This window comes from Ochotona princeps, chromosome 17 (genome assembly GCF_030435755.1).
Source record: "Ochotona princeps isolate mOchPri1 chromosome 17, mOchPri1.hap1, whole genome shotgun sequence".
NCBI lineage: Eukaryota > Metazoa > Chordata > Mammalia > Lagomorpha > Ochotonidae > Ochotona > Ochotona princeps.
In genome coordinates this window covers 29,298,473-29,319,724 of record NC_080848.1, presented here as the reverse complement: position 1 = coordinate 29,319,724, position 21,252 = coordinate 29,298,473, and the positions used below count along the sequence as shown (strand labels likewise).

At 37.6% G+C, this 21,252-nt stretch overlaps 2 protein-coding genes across 7 annotated transcripts in view; both read left to right on the top strand.

Annotated features, from left to right (window-relative positions):
- Window positions 1-21,252, top strand: part of BCAS3 (BCAS3 microtubule associated cell migration factor) — a 546,677-nt gene that overhangs the window by 92,088 nt on the left and 433,337 nt on the right. The window lies entirely within an intron of this gene.
- On the top strand, window positions 20,044-20,659 carry LOC118759531 (small ribosomal subunit protein uS14-like). The gene is given in 1 exon segment (XM_058675662.1): window positions 20,044-20,659. A coding segment is annotated over 1 exon segment (213 nt). The 3' UTR covers window positions 20,257-20,659.

Below are 21,252 nucleotides of genomic sequence, written 5' to 3'. Positions count from 1 at the left end.
ATTTACACTTCTAAAATCTGACATAACGCAAGATCAGAGGAGAGTAGCCTATAGAGTGTGTTTTAATGGAGAAGTCTAGAAAAGAAATCTAGGGTTATATTGGGCTCTCAGTGAGTGCTTTTTTGTGTGTTAACTCATAAAACCTCTAGCTATGATGATATTTGTGAATCAGTTGTTGTTTTCTGTAATTTTATTCTTGTGTAGGTTTAAACTAAAGTTGGTCCTCCTTAGTTTTCATTGGTACCCCTCAAACTATGGATGAATTTGTAGAATAATGGAAAGAACAGTTACCTTTGAGCTAATTTATTAGCTGTGTAAATTAGGTTGATTGACAATTCTTTTGCTTGCCTTTATTTACAAATTTGTGCTGCATGTAAATACTGTTCTTAGTTCTTACCGTAGTTAAGAGAAGCAATGTTTTTAGATACTGAATACCTTCTGGGAGGTATTAGGTGAATCTCTTGTTACTCGAGTTAGATTTGAAGCATGATTAGAGAACACCCTCTGACAGGAGTTTGTATGTATGGGTGTGTTGTTTTATGAGTGCCAATATATGTGGTATTCATACACATAGTGCAAAAATACTTTTATTCTTCAATCTTTTTTTATTTTGTGTGTGTGTGTGTGTGTGTGTGTGTGTGGTGGGTGCTTTGCCTCTTTGTATAGTCTAGAAATGTTACTGTGCCAGCATTATACGTGGCTTATGCATGCTTTTGTCCATCCTTGTGGCCTACTTTAGTACTGCATGTAGTAGTTTTTACCTTCCCTGAAAAATTGTGTTAAGCTTCCGTTGTCTAAAGCAGCCTTTATTCTTTAGTAGACGTGAAATTGAAATATGATAAGCTATGCTTTTTTAAATGTATAACTTGATCAATTTTAACATTTGTATATACCCATGAAGCCATTATTCCAGGAAATGTAATTAACATAGCCGTAGCACACCATGCTTTTCTCATGCCCCCATTGTAAAGCATTCTTTTTTTTTTTTTAAAGATTTATTCATTTTATTACAGCCAGATATACACAGAGGAGGAGAGACAGAGAGGAAGATCTTCCTCCATCCGATGATTCACTCCCCAAGTGAGCCGCAACGGGCCGATGCGCGCTGATCCGAAGCCGGGAACCTGGGAACTCTTCTGGGTCTCCCACGCGGGTGCAGGGTCCCAATGCATTGGGCCGTCCTCAACTGCTTTCCCAGGCCACAAGCAGGGCGCTGGATGGGAAGTGGAGCTGCCGGGATTAGAACTGGCGCCCATATGGGATCCCAGGGCTTTCAAGGCGAGGACTTTAGCTGCTAGGCCATGCTGCCGGGCCCGTAAAGCATTCTTCATGCCCTAAGTCAAAAGAAAAAGTTTGTTTCTTTTTTTTTTTTTTTTGCAATGCATTGTTCTTACGCAATGCTTTGTCACCACACAGTTCAAAGTTACTTTAGTGTTCAGTTAAAATTATGGGATGGATGTTTATTGTACTTCTGGGGGTGCTGCATCCTGTATCAAAATATCTGAGTGCAGATCCCATCTCTACTTCCAATTTCAGGTTTCTATTGATTTGTGTCATGTGAGACAGCAGACAGTTGTTCCAGTAGTTAGGTCCCTGCCGTCTTCAGCGGAGACCTAGGTTGAGTTATTGCCTGCTGGCTTTGATTTAGGCTTAGATGAGTTTGTGGGTTGAACAAAGTGAATCAGAGATTTTGCTGATTCTCTGTTTCTCTCTCTGTATTTCAAATAAATAAAAAGAAGTCAATTTTTAAAAGTATGTAAATGGGGCTAGCATTTTGATGGTAGTGGGTTAAACTGCCCAGTTGTGATTCCAGCATTCAATATTACTGAGTTTTGCTTCACTCCTGCCCAGCTGTCTGTAATACCAGAGAAGGCAGCAGAAGATGCCCCAGATTCTTGGGCACTGCCACCTATTGGGTAACTCTAATGGAGTTTTAGGCTTTGTTTTGCCACGGTCTTGACTTCTGCCTTGCCCAGCTATGGGCATTGGCAGCCATTTGGGGAGTGAACCAACAGGTGGAAAATCTCTCTGTAATTGTGTCTTTCAAGTAAATAAATAATCTTTTAAAAATGCTTGATGTGTCATGAATTCAGAATTGTTATTTGTTCTGTCTACAACTTAAGTTAGTTCTTTTTAAAGTAAAGCTTCTATCTACAACCGGTTCATAAAACTACTAAAGGACTTGCAGTTTCTGTGTAATCATTTCAAAACAATAGATTTTTTTCAGCCACTAAAAAAGGGTGCTGGCTTGACATATAAATAGAAAACAGATTGAGCTTTTGGCTGATATTGCTCTGTTGGTTTAAATATTGGTTCACTCAACTTCAACCTTAGATTACAAGATTTGCAAATTAAAGAAAAACCAAAAGAAAAAGAACGTCTGCATAGATTTGAGTTTGTGGAATTCCACACAGCAACATTTCCTCTACTTCTGGTTGGACAGCACATTGAATATGGTGAATAAGTCTGATCACTGTTGTGTTATGATTATCTTAAAGACAATTGAGGCAGGTAATTAATCAGTTCATTATAGAGAACTGTGACAATTTCTACATGTAGTATTTCAAGCATTTTGGGGGAGGTCTTTGGTTGATACAACTATATGGCTTTTCATCAGAATAAAACCTTGCCAAATATCACTAATTGTATTGTTTGGTAATTTTAAAAAAATCAAAGTATCAGGATTTGAGAAAGGTAATTTACATTAAGATTAAGCTTGTTATAATCAAAGGCTATGGAGGTAGTTTATTCTGAAAGTACAGTGCAGCCTAAATAAAATGTAAATAATCCTATTGGGCTAATGATGTTAGATATGTAACTTAAAAATGTTTGCTGTAGATCTCATTTTTGCTCTGTATCTAGAAACACCAAAGAACTATTTGGATGTTTCTTTCATTTTTTTTCCCTGAAACTGGTCTGTGTATTGTGTCAAGAAGAATTTTTGGGTACAGATTGTGTATCAGTCTACCTTAGAGCACTAATCTAAGCTGTTATTTATGACTGGAGGGGAAGAAGGAATGGATGATTTTAAGTACCAAAAGATATGATAGTATGTGGGAATATTTTTGGTGTTCACATGAATGTGTTGATGTGCTGTCTGGTGGGTAGTCAGGAATGCTACACAGTATCCTATTACATACCAATCAGTCCTTGATAGAAAAGAATTACCCATTTCATGATGCCAGTGACATCAAAATAGACAAACCTCGATAAAGAAGACAAAAAGTAGGCTCTGGAAGAGCTGATATACTAGCATATTGAGAGTAATAATAAACAAGTAAAATACATAGTTTGGTTAAGTGTATAATTATAGGCAGTGATTAGATAATGCTGATAGGGCAATATTTCTCTGCTGTTATATGGATAGTTTGCTGTTTTGGGTCTGTGAATAATGTTGATATGAATTCTGTCCTTTTTCTGGGTGTTCATTTCTGTCAATAGACATAACCAGAAGTATACCTGTTGGATAAGAAGTTATGTTGTTTTGGATATTTCTAACTTCTTCTTATTGTTTTGTAAGCTTTTGTTTATTGTGGGTATATGGAATTATTAATTAGGACTACAGAGTAAATGTATATAATTTATTATATCGATGTGCCTGAAAATATTGTGATTTGAAATTATGAGTGTGCTTTATTCCAGAGAAGTCATTTATAATGCTTTATAATGTTTTCTTAAACCTACTTATGAGATAGATAACTAGGTAAGGAGGAGAAAATTACATTGCATCTGCTGTTTAATTACCCATATTCCTACCAACTACCATGTATGGGTCAGGCTGAAGCTGAAATCCCTGAATTCAGTTCAAGTCTCCCACGTGGACAACTAGAACCCAATTATTTGAGCCATTATTGCTGCCCACTGAGGTCCACATCAGCAGGAAACTGGACTTAGGAATCATAGCCATGGATTGAACCCAGGTACTCTGATATTGGATGTGGCCTTTTAGTTAGTGGCTTAACTACTAGACCAAACATCCCTAAGCATTTGCTACTTTCTTCTAGTATTGCCATTATGGCCCCTTTGAAATACTGTCTATAATAGTAGTAGTATAAATGTTATATTATGGCACAAGATTAGTTGGAAATTTTCTGGAAGATGACAGAAATTCTTGAAGGCGTTTAAATTATAAGGGGAGAAAGGACAGAAAGTGGTCATCAGTGACTTTGTAGATAAGATTGTGCAGAGTGAAATGGGAAAGGAAATGTTTTATAGTGCTGGAAAATCCCAAGTTTTACATTATGTACAGGTGGTACAGGGCCACATTTTCCTTTGTTTTTGTGTGTGATGCTGTTAGCCATACCTTAGGATCCTTGGGTCCAAATACTTGAAGAGAATTTGGAAAAATGCAGTAAATTCCTTTTGGATTTGTATTTCGCTGCAAACTTTGAAAAAGAAAACCTGTTTGAATCTGTGTTTATACACATAGTGTTATTTCAAAAATAAGTGTCTTGGCCTCAAAAAGGCAGTTCACGCTACTAATATAATATCCTGGAGGCAAGATTTAATGTTTGTGAAACTCTAACAAAAATCAATTTGATTGAATTACAATTTTTCTTTAGTTTGAGCTGATTTTGTGTTAGAAAACAATTACTGTAAAAAGTGTTTTTTTTCCCTTTTGTGTAATTTGTTAAAATCTTGTTTTTAGTGTAAGATGACTGAAGTATTAATTAGAGCTTCCTCATGGGCGTGGGTAGATGCACTTGTAGAAGTGGGAATGCAGAAGGGACAGCATTTTGCAGTTGCTTTTTAGAAGCACTTATGTGTGTATTATTTTTTATTTTTTATTTTTAATTTGTGTGTGTGTGTTATATTTTGTTTGGGAAAAAATAAGGGACCACAATAAATTTGCATGTTGTAAAATAATACCACTTCCTGTCATATTTTCTAAATTTTTTCTAATCAGCCTTTTCACTGTTTTGAAGAATTTAAAAGGAGAATGCTTTGGTTTGTGCACCTTTTTTTAAGCAAGGAAGTAAAATGAACCCTTATGATGATCAGCAAGCTGCATGAAAACAGCTGCAACACATACTTTTGTGAGCCGCTGTCAAACGCAGCGACAGTATTGGAAAAATGATAATATACCCCCACACTATTAAAGATAAAACTTCTGCAATTGGGGCCGTTTTGAATTATTAAATACTGTAAACGCCATAAAGTTAATTAGAAGAGGAACAAGCTCTACAAAGATAAATGTGTTTTCAATATGATTCGTAGGGAGGGTACAGTAGAAACCAGTGACTAGAGAGGAAATTTATTTCTGGCAGGACTCTAGACATGGAACTGTGGCTGAACTTTTTACCCTAATTACCTCCTGCTAATGCCTGCAGCGGTCTGGAATCAAAGTGGTGCTTCAGGCCCTGGAAATTCTCTGATGTGGCAAACGTTTGTTGTGTGAGAAGGGTTTCTTAAGAAAAAACAGAATATTGTGACAGGATTTTAAAAAAATTTCTCAGTTACCACCCACCTCACTTGTTGCCTACAAAAATAGAGTAATTGTTTGCATCTGTGTGTGCTTTTTTTCTCCTTAAGAAATAACTGTTATAAATCAACGTGACATAGATCATAGATCCAGTGAACTGAGGCTTGCTGTAGGTGTTTTTTTTTTTTTTTTTTTTTTTTTGGAGGGGTGGTGTGCAGGGATCTTTTTTTTGAATTTAAAATTTAGACTGAAATGTAAAGATTTTTTTTAGGGCCTGGCAGCATGGCCTAGTGGCTAAAGTCCTCGCCTTGAACGCCCCGGGATCCCATATGGGTGCCGGTTCTAATCCCAGCAGCTCCACTTCCCATCCAGCTCCCTATGTGTGGCCTGGGAAAGCAGTTGAGGACAGCCCAATGCATTGGGACCCTGCACCCGCGTGGGAGACCTGGAAGAGGCTCCAGGTTCCTGGCTTTGGATCGGTGCAGCACCGGCCCGTTGCGGCTCACTTGGGGAGTGAATCATCGGACGGAAGATCTTCCTCTCTGTCTTTCCTGCTCTGTGTATATCTGGCTGTAATAAAATGAATAAATCTTTAAATAAAAAAGAAATGTAAAGTTTTTTTTTTTGACAATTGAGAAGGAAATTACCCATTTTTAAAAAAGGAGAATTTGGATTTTAGAATGCACTTTCCAAAATGAATCCAAAAGACTTTTGGAGTATCAGACTGATTAGTATTAAATTGATCCTGGAAGTAGAGATGGGGATTTCTAGTTTTTGATCTGTATAAGAGTGCAGTTTGAGAGAGGCCTCCCTTTAACCTCTCTACAACTTTATTCCATTTTTCTGTTCAAACTTTCTGGCACCCCCCCCCCATTCTTGAATAAATTCTCATTAAATCACTTGCTTTTCAGCCTCTGCTTTTAAAAGTGGTTTTCCTATTCTGTGTGAGGAATAAGTGCCTCTAGTTGTAAGAGAAGGTTTTAAATAGTCTTCTTGTATTCCCTAAATAGTGCTAAAGTAGATTGTCAGTCCTAGCCCTTTATTAATTCTTGAGGAACATAAATGACAAATGAGATAATAATTTTATTGAAGTAGAAATTTATTTTGGTAGTATTTTATATAGGTGTCCTATATGACAGATGTGTTTACTTTTAAAGATAAAATACTATACACTTCATGGATTCTAAACCATAAAGGTAATTTTTATTCCTCTTGATGAAATCTTACCTTTCATCTAAGTTGAGTCAGGAACTTGTATCTTGTTGTAGCTAAATTTTTACAAGTTGCTCTGGTATAACCGTGGTATTTTACAATCTGAAAACTTACACTTCACATTGCTTCTACTTCATTTACCTAGTAGTTTTTTTCTCTTAATTTTCAATAAGATCTGTTTTTTAAAATTATACCAGGCTTCAAAATTATGTTATAGATTAGTTTTGTTCAGTGCTAATGTTCATAAAACTTTTTAATCACTGGAAAGGTTTTATTTTCACACCTTATGTATTAGTTAATAATACAATGTAAATGTGAATATATTAATGTGATGAATATATCAATAAAAGTAATACATAATTTATACTTACATATAATGTGTGTATTACATAATATTTTCCCTTGTCATTTGGCTTTCTTTGGTTTTCCATCAGTTCTGTATGCCTTTACACTAGAAGCCAAATTGGAAAACATTTTTCCTTATGTGTAAAAAAATCTTTTATAATACTGAAGATCGAAAACAACTTACTTATCCATCTGCCTATAAATCTTCAGAATTTGGCACAATTGTGCAGTGTTTAAAGTATTATCTATTCCTTTTCTGATTGTGATATCACAAGAAAAGAGTGATTGTATGGATATGATTTCATTGCAGATTATACAATCGGAAAGCATTAACATAAGCTGAATACAAATATTTTTGGCAGTTATTCTTATTATATAAGAATAACTAGTTAGTTGTAAATTAATACTAAGGCAAATCAGTAGTGATATTAAATTAGAATAGACTTTTATTTTCTAATCAAAAGAATGTTCAGGTTTTTCTATTGTCAATTTAAGTTTTGATATATGTTGCTTTATAATTTAGTAAAATAATTTCAGACATTTTTAGGGTATAATGTGGCAATTAACTATACGTCTGTATTATGACATGACCAAATCAAGCTAATTAGCATATTTGTCACCTCAAATACCTATCATTTTTCTGCCCTTTTTACTGTTTTGAATTGTTTAGTTCATTTTTAATAAGTATGTTGATCATGCTGTATGTAATAGACTATCAGAACATTCATTTTAAATATTAAACAAAACTAGTTGATGAACAATTTTTTGCACATTCTTTTCTGAGGAGTTTCTTGCTCTATCAAGCTGTAACTGGGTATGCTCCATTTTGAGAAGTGTATTTTAACTGAAGTCTGTTATTTTTATCCTTTTTTTGTTTGTCACTGTGTGTCAAAATCTATCATGAACATTTGGTTTCTTGACATGCATAATAAAATTGCTTCTATATCATGTGCAATAGATTGTAAATTTTTAAATTGACACTAGAATCATAAATGCACACATGCCTTTCCATAGGGTGGCATGCTTGGGTTCTCTGTGCTTACTTGGAATTAATAACTGATGGAGCTAGAGTCTTCTTGTTGCAAAAATTATATTTTATTCAGTCAGTCATGGATATACATATTTGTTGATGTCCAAAATGACTATTTTCTTGTTTTTATAATAACTGACAAATAACTGTAAAATTGCTTTGTCTTTGGGAAAGAAATTCATGCAAGATTGTGCTGTATTGTTGGTGATACTACTTCTATCTTAATCAACTCATAAATCTTTATAGTATACTCTTAATTTTCAGAGATTCTTAATATTATTAGTAAAAAAAGAACTACATGATTTTGAGAGCTTTATGATATGGCTCTTAACTAATGAGTAAAACTTTACTTTTTAACTCAAGTTATTGTTATGTACATTTTTATTAATTTTCATTTCATTTGAAAGGCAAAGAGCCTTTTAAGGATGTTCCATCTACTAGTTTACTCCCCAAATACCCATAACAGACAAGTTTGGATGAGGCTGAAGCCAACAGTTGAAAATTCAGTCCAGGTCTCTCATGTAGGTGGCACAGACACAGGTATTTGGGCCATCACCTGCTTCCTTTTCTTCTTGTTGTTCCAGGAAGCTGGAATTGGAAGCCAAGACTTGACTCAAGCCCCTGGGCTCTGATTTGGATGCTTGCATCTTAATTATATCAATGGATACTTACCTCTGAACTGAAATTTTTAGTTTTGTCTTTGTCCTTTTGCATCATACTCCCCTTGGTTTCTTGAAAAATTAGTATTAAAAGTACATTTTTCATGAAACTTTTGATGTTCCTTTCCATATTACAAAATAGTGAACAATCTATTAAATTTATTAGTATTTCTGATATTAAAAATTCTTTTACTTGGGAATTTACACTGAGACTTTTAAAATGAGGTTTTTTTTTTAGTGTCATGAATTGCTACTTTCAAACAGTACACTGTGAGTATATTGTGTTTGATTATGGTATCTATTGCATGAATATGGGAGGCAGGTTTGTTAGCTTTTTCTTTGTTATGTTGGAAATGTAATGCTAATGAAGCCAAGGTTACAACTTCAACCTTCTTTTAAGCAAGTTCATTTCTGTATTGCAAGTAAATTGTAATATGGCAATTTATATGTGAGATTCTGTTGTTTCCACAGGGTTTCCTATTATTGCTTAGAGAGGTCTTCATTCATCATTGTCGAGTAACTCTGCTTAGCTGTTTCTGAAAAACTTTGTTGTTTTTAAAGATTTATTTATTCATTTGAAAGACAGAGTTAAAGAGAGTGCAGTAAAGACAGTGGGATAGATCTTCCATGAACTGGTTCACTCCCTGGTTGTTTGCAACAGCTACGGTTGGATTAGGCTGAAGCCAGGAGCCCAGAACTCCATATCGGTCTCCCACATGGGTGGCAGGAACCCAGGGACATGAGCTATTTTCCACTGCTTTCCCAGGTGTATAAATGGGGAGTTGGATTGGGAGTGGAGCAGCTAAAACCTGGACTTATGCTCATTGTGGGATGCTGGTATTGTAGGCAGAGACATAATCCACACACCATGACAGCCCTTTAACTGTCCCTGTTATTTTGTGTGAACAGGGAAACCTTTTTTTTTTTCCCATTATCTCAGCCATCAGACAATGATACACAGTGGTTTTCTTAAGAAGCATGAGTCAAATATTTGTAGAGTAATTTTGATCCTGTATAGTTCTTGAATATGTCAGGTGCAGTCTCAGGATCTTTGTAGTTTTTCTTGGAGCAAATGCTTCTCCCTGGACTCCAGTGTTACCTTATATCTTTCCCATATACCATTCCGTCAATACACATTTAGATGTAAACAGGCGTATATGGACACCCTTCATTTTTAAGGAATTGGATTTTGTCATTTTGGGGCTGGCAACTAAGAAATAGAACAGGTTGGCAGAATGTCTAGAAATGTTAGGTAAGATTGGTGCTGCAATATTAAGGCAGGGATTTTCAGTGTCATATATCTTCATTCTGGAAATGAATGTTCTGAACTTAATAGGCTTAATTTTCTGTCTTAACTGTTCTATTTGTAAGGATACATTTATTTATTTGTTTGTTTATTTACTTGAAACTCAGGGAGAGAGGGAGGGATCTTTCATCCACTTTTTTAACTATCCAGTGTCTGCAATGACCAGGGATGGGCAAGGCCAGCACCAGGAAGCTTGAACTGTGTCTCTGACTCTGTGTGGGTGGCAGGTGTCCAGGTACACTGTCCATCATTTCTACCTTCCCAGAAGCATTAGTAGGAAGCTGAATTGAAGTGGAACAGCAGGGGTTCCAAACCAGTGTTCATATGAGATGTGGCATAGCAGATGCGCATCTTACCACTGTGCCATAAGATTGCCCCATATGTATTTTCCTCCTTTTTTGAAGTAGTAGGGCGGAGGGTAGAGAGAGGAGTAAAGCATTTGGATAAGCTATTTTACTTGTTGCTTTTTGTTGGAACATGGTCTTTTTTATGAGAATGAACAGGTTTTCTTTCCAATTTTGAAGAAAGTTGATGGAGAGATTTTTATCTCGCAAGAAGCTATAAAACAGCTGATTCTCTGACTTTGTTGTTCTTCAGTTCTATTATTAGCTATTTTGGATATTTGCCTTTCTGTATGAACTTGAGAATCAGTTTGTCATTTTTCCCAAAACAAGCTGTTGAGTTTTTGTAAAATTTATCTCATGCTTCAGAAATAACCAACAAGGAGTATTAGGGAACTTCATAAGTTTAGTAAGAAAATCTACCAGAAACTAGTGCACACTATACAGCTGATAGGGGATTATTATCCAGGATCTACAAAAAGCTTCAGTAACCCAGGGACAGTAAAACAAACAAACAAACAAATAAAACAAACAACCTTGTGAAGAAATGGGCGAAGGAAATGAACAGATATTTTACAGAAGAACAAATTCAGATGGCTAACAGACATGCAAAAAGATGCTCAGGTTCCCTAGCCATCAGGGAGAAACAAATGAAAACCACATTGAGGTTCCACCTAACTCCAGAGAGGTTGGCCTACACTCAAAACTCTACTAACAGGGCCCGACGCTGTGGCCTAGCAGCTAAAGTCCTCACCTTGAATGCCCCAGGATCCCTTATGGGCGCCGGTTCTAATCCTGGAAGCTCCACTTCCCATCCAGCTCCCTGCTGTGGCTTGGGAAAGCAGTTGAGGACGGCCCAATGCATTGGGACCCTGCACCTGCGTGGGAGACCCGGAGGAGGTTCCTGGTTCCTGGCTTCAGATCAGCGCAGCACCGGCTGTTGCACTCACTTGGGGAGTGAATTATCGGATGAAAGATCTTTCTCTCTGTCTCTCCTCCTCTCTGTATATCTGACTTTGTAATAAAATAAATCAATCTTTAAAAAAAAAACTCTCCTAACAACATCTGCTGGTGGGGATGTGGGGAGAAAGCTACCCCCCTTCACTGATGGCGGGAGTGTAGGCTAGTACAATCACTATGGAATTCTGATGGAGAGTGCTTAGGGAACTGCAAATAAATATGCCACGTGACCCAGCTCCTGTTCCTAGGAATATATCCAGAGAAAATGAAAACTGCATATGAGGAAGAAATCTGTAATCCTATATTTACAGCAGCACAATCTACAATAGCAAAGACATAGAAACAATCCAGATTCCCATCTAAAGAGGAGTGGTTAAAGAAAATGTGGTACATCTACTCGGTGGAATATTATTCAGCTATTAAAAGTAATGAAATTATTCTGTTTGCAACCAGATGGTCCCAATTAGAGATCATTATGCTCAGTGAAATGAGTCAGTCTCAAAAGGACAAATACCAAATGTTCTCTCTATTATATGGTAATCTTAATGCAAATTGTAAGATAAATAACCCCTTCAATACTGTTTTCGGTATAACCCATGGTTTTTTTTTTTAAAGATTTATTTATTTTTATTACAAAGTCAGATATACTGAGAGGAGCAGAGACAGAGAGGAAGATCTTCTGTCCAATGATTCACTCCCCATGTGAGCCGCAACGGACAGTGCTAAGCCGATCCAAAGCCAGGAACCAGGAACCTCTTCCAGGTCTCCCACACGGGTGCAGGGTCCCAAGGCTTGGGACCGTCCTCAACTGCTTTCCCAGGCCACAAGCAGGGAGCTGGATGGGAAGTGGAGCTGCTGGGATTAGAACCAGCGCCCACATGGGATCCCAGGGCATTCAAGGTGAGGACTTTAGCCGCTAGGTCATGGCTTTGGGCCCTACTTGTAGATCACATAGTAGCATCATTTTCTCCAAGAAGCTTTTGTGTTTTCTTTTTCATTTCTTCATTGACACATTGGTTATTCAGTAGCATGTTACTTAACTACATAGTGGTATAAATCTTTTGTTTTATCTTTATTCATGTTGTTGATTTTGTTTCATGGCTTCTCATTTAAGAGAATGTATAATAACTTTGTAATAGAGACTGTCATATCCAGCAGTGAAAAATATAATGCAGTATGCATTTCTACTTCCAAATCAGAGATTGATTCCCAATGAGACTGTTGGGTATATCTTGAGAATAGGATGCTGAACTGTTTGCCATTGTATGTACCAGCAGTGTCAGGACACACTTAAATAACGGGATGATGGACTTACGACTGCTTATGACGTGCTATACTATTGTAATAATATGGGGAAAATTACTTGTGGGAGGGAATATGGGGAGGGGACACAGGAAATCCCAGAGCATATGAAATTGTACCTTAAAATTAAAAATAAAATAGAAGGGAAAAACACATCTTAATTGTTTAAAACTATGTTTTTTTCTAGTGAACTCAGGAAAAATACAAGGGTGCCCACTCACTATTCCTTTTGGAGATTCTAAACTAATGTAATTATAGGGTAAAAGGAAATTAAAGGTATATAGAGGGAGGAAAGAAATAAAAGTGTTATCTTTAAAATTTGTGAAGTTTTATTTAGTTAATTTATTTTGAAGGTAGAGGGAAATGGCGAGATATTTTTCATTTCCTAAGTGGCCATAGTGGCTGGTGCTGGGCCAGACCAAGACCATGAGTCTGGGGTGCTATTGGGTTCTCCCATGTAGATAGCTAGGGCCCAAGTATTTTGACTTGCTCTCCTCTGAGTTTTTAGGTATACTAGCAGGGGACTGGGTTGGAAACATAGCTGCCTGGACTTGAACTGATATGGGATTTTGTTGTTGTGAGTGGTGGTTTAAACTCCTGTGCCACAACATTGGCTTCTTAAATTATATTTTTAAATGGTACTCCAAAATTAATTTTTTTTACATAAATTGTGTTTAAGGTTAATGTAGTATGGTTTTTGTTTCAGAATTGTCCTAAGTATACAGAAAAATTAAGCATTAAGTATATCCCCTTAGTTTTCCCCCAGTCAAGCTTCCTCCTTTTGTGTACCTGTCTTAATCACTCTTGCACTATTATTGCTGAGTCTATATTGATACAACTAGCAAACATAGCCTATATGCTTATATGAGCTGTGTATTTTTTCCAGCCCCAGCACCCTTGAGTGTCAGAGAGTTCCATGGTCATGCCTAACTCAGGCCGTTAATACCCCCAGACCCCCTTTTTCTTTTAAAGATCGATTTATTTTCCTTGGAAAGCCAGATATACAGAGAGGAGGGGAGACAGAGAGGAAGAGCTTCTGTCTGTTGATTCACTCCCCAAGCAGCTGCAATGGTTGAAGGTGTGCTGATCCAAAGCCAGGAACCCGGAGCCTCTTCTGGATCTCCCGCGCGGGTGCAGGGTCCCAAGTCTTTGGGCCGTCCTTGACTGCTTTCCCAGGCCACAAGCAGGGAGCTGGATGGAAATTGTGGCTTCCGGGATTAGAACTGGTGCCCAAATGGGATCCTGGTGTGTGCAAGGTGAGGACTTTAGCCGCTAGGCCTACCACTCCAGGCCTTCTACCCCCAGCTCTTAAGCAAACCAGCAGAAATTGCAGTTCCGCAGGGGTGGACCCACATATCCCCCTCAGAATCTGCTACCAGATTTGGTTCTTTCATGTGCTGGTTAGTGTAATGCCCAGCCTAACATTACCCATCCCATTTCAATTTTCCCTGGTGCTTACTGTAACCTAGCTTTGCTAGGTAGGCCACCAATCCTAGCTTTAGTGTGTACCAGTTTGTGGAGGTGGGCAGTGATCCATGCTAACTAGTCCAGCTCAGGTCTTCCATGTGGGCTGGTGCATGCATCTGATTCATCAAGGTCTTCCAGCTTCCGTCTTCTACAATGCTTGGTCTCAGCCCTTTCACTTACTTGCAAGTACAGTGTGGCCTTTCCCATGGAAGGCCCTCAGAAGTCATTCCTCACCTGCAACATACTCCTTCAGCGATCTTCCCTCCCACACATCCACTTACCTACTTTCCTGTTCAATCCACAGTCTCTGAGCTGGGGAGAGGTAGGATGGGTTCCCTAGCCCAGCCTTCCGAAGCCCGGTTTTCCAGTGGGGTGAGGTGCTGACCTGGATCTCTGCTTACCCACTGGAGTCCCAGTCTCCTGGCATGTATGCTGGCCTGGGACCTTATCCCTCCCCATACCCAAGATCCAGGTCCGTTCAAAATTCTTCAAGGCTGGTCTACCAGTACACCAGACCAGCATGCCTACCTAGGGTTCTCCCCTCCCCCCACAACACCAGGGACCAAGCACGTGGGGATATCCCTAGGCTCTCTGGACCTGCCTGAATGTGACGCCCAGGTCCCCACACATCCCTCCAGTGCCATCCCCTAAGCCTCTGCAATCCCACACCCCTGCTCCCCTATGAGCATGCCCCTGGGTATGCTAACGTAAAAGTCCTTGAGTTTTGTGTTCTGTAGCTTATGAGAAATATGTAGTGTCATATACATACCATAACAATATCATACAGATTGGTTTATATGCTCCAAATAACGGGTTTGCTCCATCTGTCTGTCCTCCTTTCCTCTCTCTGTCTCTGGTGGGTTTTTTTTTTTTTTTTTTTACTGCCTTTCTCATGTAGTCTTTCCTATAAAGTTTTTTTTTTCTTTCTTTGTAGTCATGCGTAATACAGTCCTTTGTAACAGAAGTGTTTCAGTTAGCAACATGTAGTTAATGGTGCTCTATTTCTTCTGGCTGCTTGAGAAGCATTAAAGGAATGGAAAGACAAGCTGTGTAATGTTAGAAAGCATGTGGCAAAGACATCTGATGAAATAAATTTCTAGAGCATACAATGAACTCTGACAACTCAGCAAATAAGAAAATTAATAATCCTATTTTAGTGGGAAAAATCCCTGAACACCCACGTTGCTGAAGAAGATGTACAGTATGGCATATGATCAGTTTAAAAAAAAAAACTCGGGCCCGGCGGCATAGCCTAGCGGCTAAAAGTCCTCGCCTTGAAAGCCCCGGGATCCCATATGGGCGCCAGTTCTAATCCCGGCAGCTCCACTTCCCATCCAGCTCCCTGCTTGTGGCCTGGGAAAGCAGTCGAGGACGGCCTAATGCATTGGGACCCTGCGCCCGCGTGGGAGACCCGGAAGAGGTTCCAGGTTCCTGGCATCGGATCGGCGCGCATCGGCCCATTGCGGCTCACTTGGGGAGTGAATCATCGGACGGAGGATCTTCCTCTCACTCTCTCCTCCTCTCAGTATATCTGGCTGTAATAAAATAAATAAATGTTTAAAAAAAAAAAACCCTCCAGGGCAGATTTTTAGCTTAGCAGTTAAGATATCCACATCCGAAATTGTAGTACATGAATTTAGTTCCTGTCTCTGGTTCTAGATGCTCATGGAGAAGAGCTGGATGAATTCTCAGTCATCAGCTTGGGCTTAGGTAATTCTCGGTCTAAACTGTTGTATTTGGTGAATTAACCAAGGGCTCTCTGTCTCTGTGCTTCTTAGATGAGTTGGAAAGAAAAGTTAACTAATACCACATAATCAAGAAATCGTATGTACTACATGAGGTGTCACATTTTAGAAGAGCTAAAATCTAAAATACCAGTAACAAATGCCATAAAATATGTGAAGCAATAGGAATTTTTCTTCGTTGCTAATGTGAGGGGGTGTACAGTAATGGTGCAACCACTCCGGAAGAGCAATTGTACATATATCATAAGATCAGCCAGCCACTCCTCTTAATATTTACTTCAATGTGTTGAAGCTTAATTCCCTATAAATATCAGCACAAAATATTACCAAAGGAGCTTTATTCATTATTGTTAAAGTGAAAATGCAGTCAAGATGTCTTATTTCTAGTGAAATTTGTTATTTTTGTCATTCTTACTTTGATAGGTCATGCTCATAGTTATTTGTGTACTTGTCTAAGAAACTACTCAAATTCCATTTTGTATGTTAAACAATACAGTGTATCATTGTTTCTGTTTTTCCTTATCAGCACTTGCTACCTTTATGTTTTTATTTTTGTTTTTTTACTAGATGTGTATTTATGTTTCTTGATTTTGTATTTCGCTTTGCATGTTATTTTCTTCAATGAAAGTGGCTTAAAGGATTTAGTAAGAAAGAAATTCCTGATTCTATAATGAAAACTCAACATTCTAGTTTTTTTTTTTGAATGGAGAAAGTAAAAAATGGTATGAAATATAGATTGTTTAGGTCTTCAGAATTACACCTATATTTTGTAGCTTAGGCCTGAATTTAAGACATACTTGATTGAGAATTTGAGAGTTTTAAGTTAGTGCAGTTATTATTTTTTGTTTAGTAGTTCCAAATGTACTTCATTTATATGAAAATGTTTAGTGGTTTCTGGTTGGTGCTTGTTTTCTGCATTTTAGAACATTTTTCCTTTGAGGAAATCTATTTTAAATGTTTTGTAATATAGTTCATAATTATTTAATTTAACCTTTTCATTTTCAACATATGAAGGATTTTTTGAAATTGGCTTTTTAACTAATTGTAATCCACCCGCTTCACTGAAATTAATTAACCATGAAAATTCCATACCTTTGGCTATTGTAAATATATCAAAATGAGGAGTTTTCCCTCCCTTTTAAAATCTTTTTTTTTTTTTTTTAATTATTTATTATTTAACTTCAGTAATTACATTGTATTATGTGACACAGTTACATAGATACTTGGGTTCTCCCCACCCCTCCCCAAACCCTCCCACCATGGTGGATTCCTCCACCTTATTGCATAACCACAGCTCAAGTTCAGTTGAGATTCCCTTTTAAAATCTTAATAACTTCCTTTATTGGGTATAGGTCAGATGTACCATAGGTTCTGAAAATTTTTTTTAGCTCTGCATTTTACTGTGAAACAAGTTACTTCAGTATAGAAAAGGTCTGTTGAAGACAATTTGTTTTTCTTGCCATTTTATGCATTTCGATGCAAAAACAGAGTGCTTTGTTTTCAACAACGATCTAACACAGATGGCTTCCTTTTTGTCTTTTTTTTTTTTTTTTTACAACCTACGATCTTCACTTATACTAAGTAGATTGAATATTTCTTTCTTTAGGACCTCAGAATTTCTTCAAGGGATTTTCTTCTTTTTAAAGTATTAGGTTTATCTTTAAAATTAAATCATAGCTCTGTGTTTAAGCATCAGACATACACTGATAAAAATGTTAATTGGAGTCAGTGTTGTACCAAAGCAGTTTAAGCCACAGCCTGTGATGCTCATGTTGCATAAGCCCAGCCACTCGACTTCTGATCCAGCTCCCTGCTGATGTGCCTGGGACAGCAAAGGAAGGTGATTGAAATACCTGGGCTCCTGCTACCCATAGAGGAGACCTGATGAAACTCCTGGATCCCTCCTGTCCTTGCCATGGACAATCCTGACTGTTGCAGCCATTTGCAGAGGAACCAGTGGATATAAGTTCATTTTTTCTCTCTCTCTCTCTTTCTCTCTCTCTCTTATATTCTGCTATTCAAATAGATTAAATCTTTACAAATCTTTACATTTGAGTTCTGTAGAAATCAAATGAAGCCTACGTTATAGCTACAGCTTTCTTATAGCACTATTCTCTACTCCATTTGTGTGATTTATAACAGAATAGAAATTAAACACTTGTTTATTTCTATGTAACATGCTGTAGGGAATGTGTATGGAATTTCTGGAAAGACTTTGTTATTTTGCATATGTGGAAAATTAGGATTGTCTTGCTCTGCCCCTTGGAAATGGTCGATTTTTCAAAGGAGAAATTGGAGAACAATGTATAGGTTGGACATACTTGCAACCTATACTTGGGTTATGGTTGTGTTGAAGTATGGTGACTCATGAAAACCTGAATTTGTGAATTATCTTTATATTGTTATCTAGGAGTGTTTTCCTCTCAAATTTAGATAGCATTTTAAGGGTTTTTTTAGATTTATTTATTTTTATTGCAAAAGCAGATATACAGAGAGGAGGAGAGACAGAGAGGAAGATCCTCTGTCCAATGATTCACTCCCCACGTGGCCGCAACAGGCCGATGCGCGCCATCCGAAGCCGGGAACCTGGAACTTCTTTCCGGGTCTCCCATGCGGGTGCAGGGTCCCAGTGCTCTGGGCCATCCTCAACTGCCTTTCCAGCCCACAGCAGGGAGCTGGATGGGAAGTGGAGCTGCTGGGATTAGAACCGGCGCCCACATGGGATCCTGGTGCGCTCACGGTGAGGACCCTAGCTGTTGGGCCACAGCACTGGGCCCCAGCATTTTAAGTTTTGCCCAATATTGATCAGTTACCTATAAACTTAACTTTCAGAACATTTGTTCTGTTTAGTGAAGTTTTTTTGAATAGTGTCTTAGTTTTGACATGAGATGAATAAAGTGCCAATAAAGTAGTTGAACTTCTGTTTCATGTATAGTAGCCAAAACAGGCCTCTAAATGAAGGTGACAGGTTGATTTTTTCATCTCCTAGTTGCTTAGCAAAATGTTAGGTTTTATTATTATTCATTGATTCCTTATCATTAGAAGACTGCAATAACTTATTGGAAATATTTAGAAATTTTTTTGCCTCGTTTCACTTTAAAAAGTTGTTACAGTCCATGAAATTATGTGGTGAATCTAGATGAGAGGGCTGAAGGTGGGAAGGACAGTGAATTACATGTTTGGAGTCTAGGGTTTAGGGCTGTGGGTCCAATTATTATAGTTTTGCCCTTTTAAGCTCTCTCTAGAAAGAAAGGAACTCACTGCGAACTTTCATATAAGCATGGTCTTTCTAACCCTTGGGCTGTAAGTTGTTGTTGGTTAATTTACAAGTTGTGTTTTAGTTGTAGCTTGATTAGTTTATTCAATTGTGAAAGGATAATTTCATGCTGAATCTGCATTTTTCTAATATGGCAATGATCAAATCTGACACACCCTATTTAAATTAATTTGTTGAATTATATTAACTGATATTCTGTAGCAGTAGTAGGATTATTTTATAGTAAATCCACCTGTGTTCCTGGGATGAAGTTTATCTGGTTTAGTATTGCTGAATTTGATTTGTTAATGTTTTGCTAATGAGTTTTATGTTCTTGTGATATATTTAATTTTTGGGTGGGTGTTACTGGCCTCATAAAATAAGCTGAAAGAAGGCTTTTTCCTTTTTACCTGATAGATTTGTGTATCATGGGTGAAATTCCTTCGTTGACTAATTTATGAATAAAGACGTTTTGAGGATTTCTTTTCTTGAAGTGCTGAATTTAGTTTTCATCATATTAAAATGTTTTTAGATATAGCTTGGTAGTGTCTAAGTGTTAAAGAATTTATCTGTATCCTGTATTTTATGCTTTTAATTCTTCTTTTTTTTACTGATTTTTTTCCCCTGCTGCTCTCCCTGAGACCATAATTTGTTTTTAGTAAATACTGTCTATTAATACACACAAGTATTCCCACAGAATAGTCAGTAGCACTTATGTCTAGAAAACAGTTGACAGTTTAAAAAAAAAACTTAACAATTTTCAGGTCCTTTAGTAATTTAACGTTCTCTGTGCCAGACCTTCAAGTATTCAGGTCTTGATATGTGCTGGTGGTAATAATGGATCTGCTACATAATGAAGCCTCATACACACCAAAATTCAGTAACTTCAGTGCTTACTTACCTTTGCACACCTAGCTTATCTTCCTTTTAACAGGGATTTGATTTTTCCCTACAATGAATGGATTAGTCTCACGATAGTAAACAAACACTATTTGAAAATGCCCTCTGCCTTTTCTTCTCTTCGCTCTCATGAGAAAAAGTTGGGTCATCAGCAACTCTGCAGGAATTAGCCATGAAAATTTGGCCTGGATTCCTGCTTTTGCCAAGTGTGTTTGAACTGGTATGTTCTGATCTGGAAATACAGCCTGAACATGTGCTGCCAGTGTTTTCACCTGTATGCCAAGGATATCGGCTTCATCAAGTCGGATTAAGTCATTTTGTTTAAATGGATGCTGCAAGACATTGATACTTTGGAAAATCATGATAGCTGCTTTTACATGAAATAAACAACTTCAATTAAAAACAAAAAGCCCTCTGAGCCTATTTCCTCTTCTTTAAAATAAGGGAATTGGATTTGACTGTCACAGGGCAAACTATCCTGTGGATGAGTGTATAGCATCTGTACTGCAGATCTCAGCAGCATGGACGGGGAGGGTCCAGTGCTGCCACTATGTGTTTGAGAGGGTCAGTGGGCCAGGGTTCTAGCATTTAAGAGGCCAAGATCAGAACTAAACCTTCAAGCCTTGAGAACAGATCTTTGTATTTTGATCTGATTATTTGATCTACGATGGTTTTCTCATCCGTTACAGCATATGTACTTACTGTAAATTTATGTACAGAACTAAATATTCCTTTTGTTAGTTTGGAAAGCATAATATAACCAGTCATTTTCCTTCAGTGTATCTTGCCTTGGAAAAGGAAAACAAATCAATATACAAACTTCAGGATAGCTTGAAATTTCGTGAAACCAAAATAGAGTCATAATTTATTTTGGAATTCAATGGCAATTTCAAGGATTCAGTCACCATAATCATAGAGACAACAAATGTGAGATGTTTGTCGTGCATAACTGTTATTCAGAAGTGGGAAAGGTTCAATGGCAGATTCCAGCCCATGATGTAGGCCTTTGGAAGATTTTTGTCATAAATAATACTCTTGGAGATGTCTACCTCACAACCCAGGAGCCAAATGTTCATAAAGTAAGTAATCAACAGGTGGACAGACAGGGGCCCTCTTGGCGTCAGTGGTGCATAAACTCACAGAGAAGTGGAATACCCCAACTTTTACTAGTCATAGGCTTATAAAATGTAAGCTGTGAAGAGGCAAAATGGCAAAAATAAAACTGAAAACCAGGAGTGAAGCATAAATTACATCACCTCCTTTCTGAAGAATGAAGCATGTGTCTAGAGGAGATAACAGGCAAATCC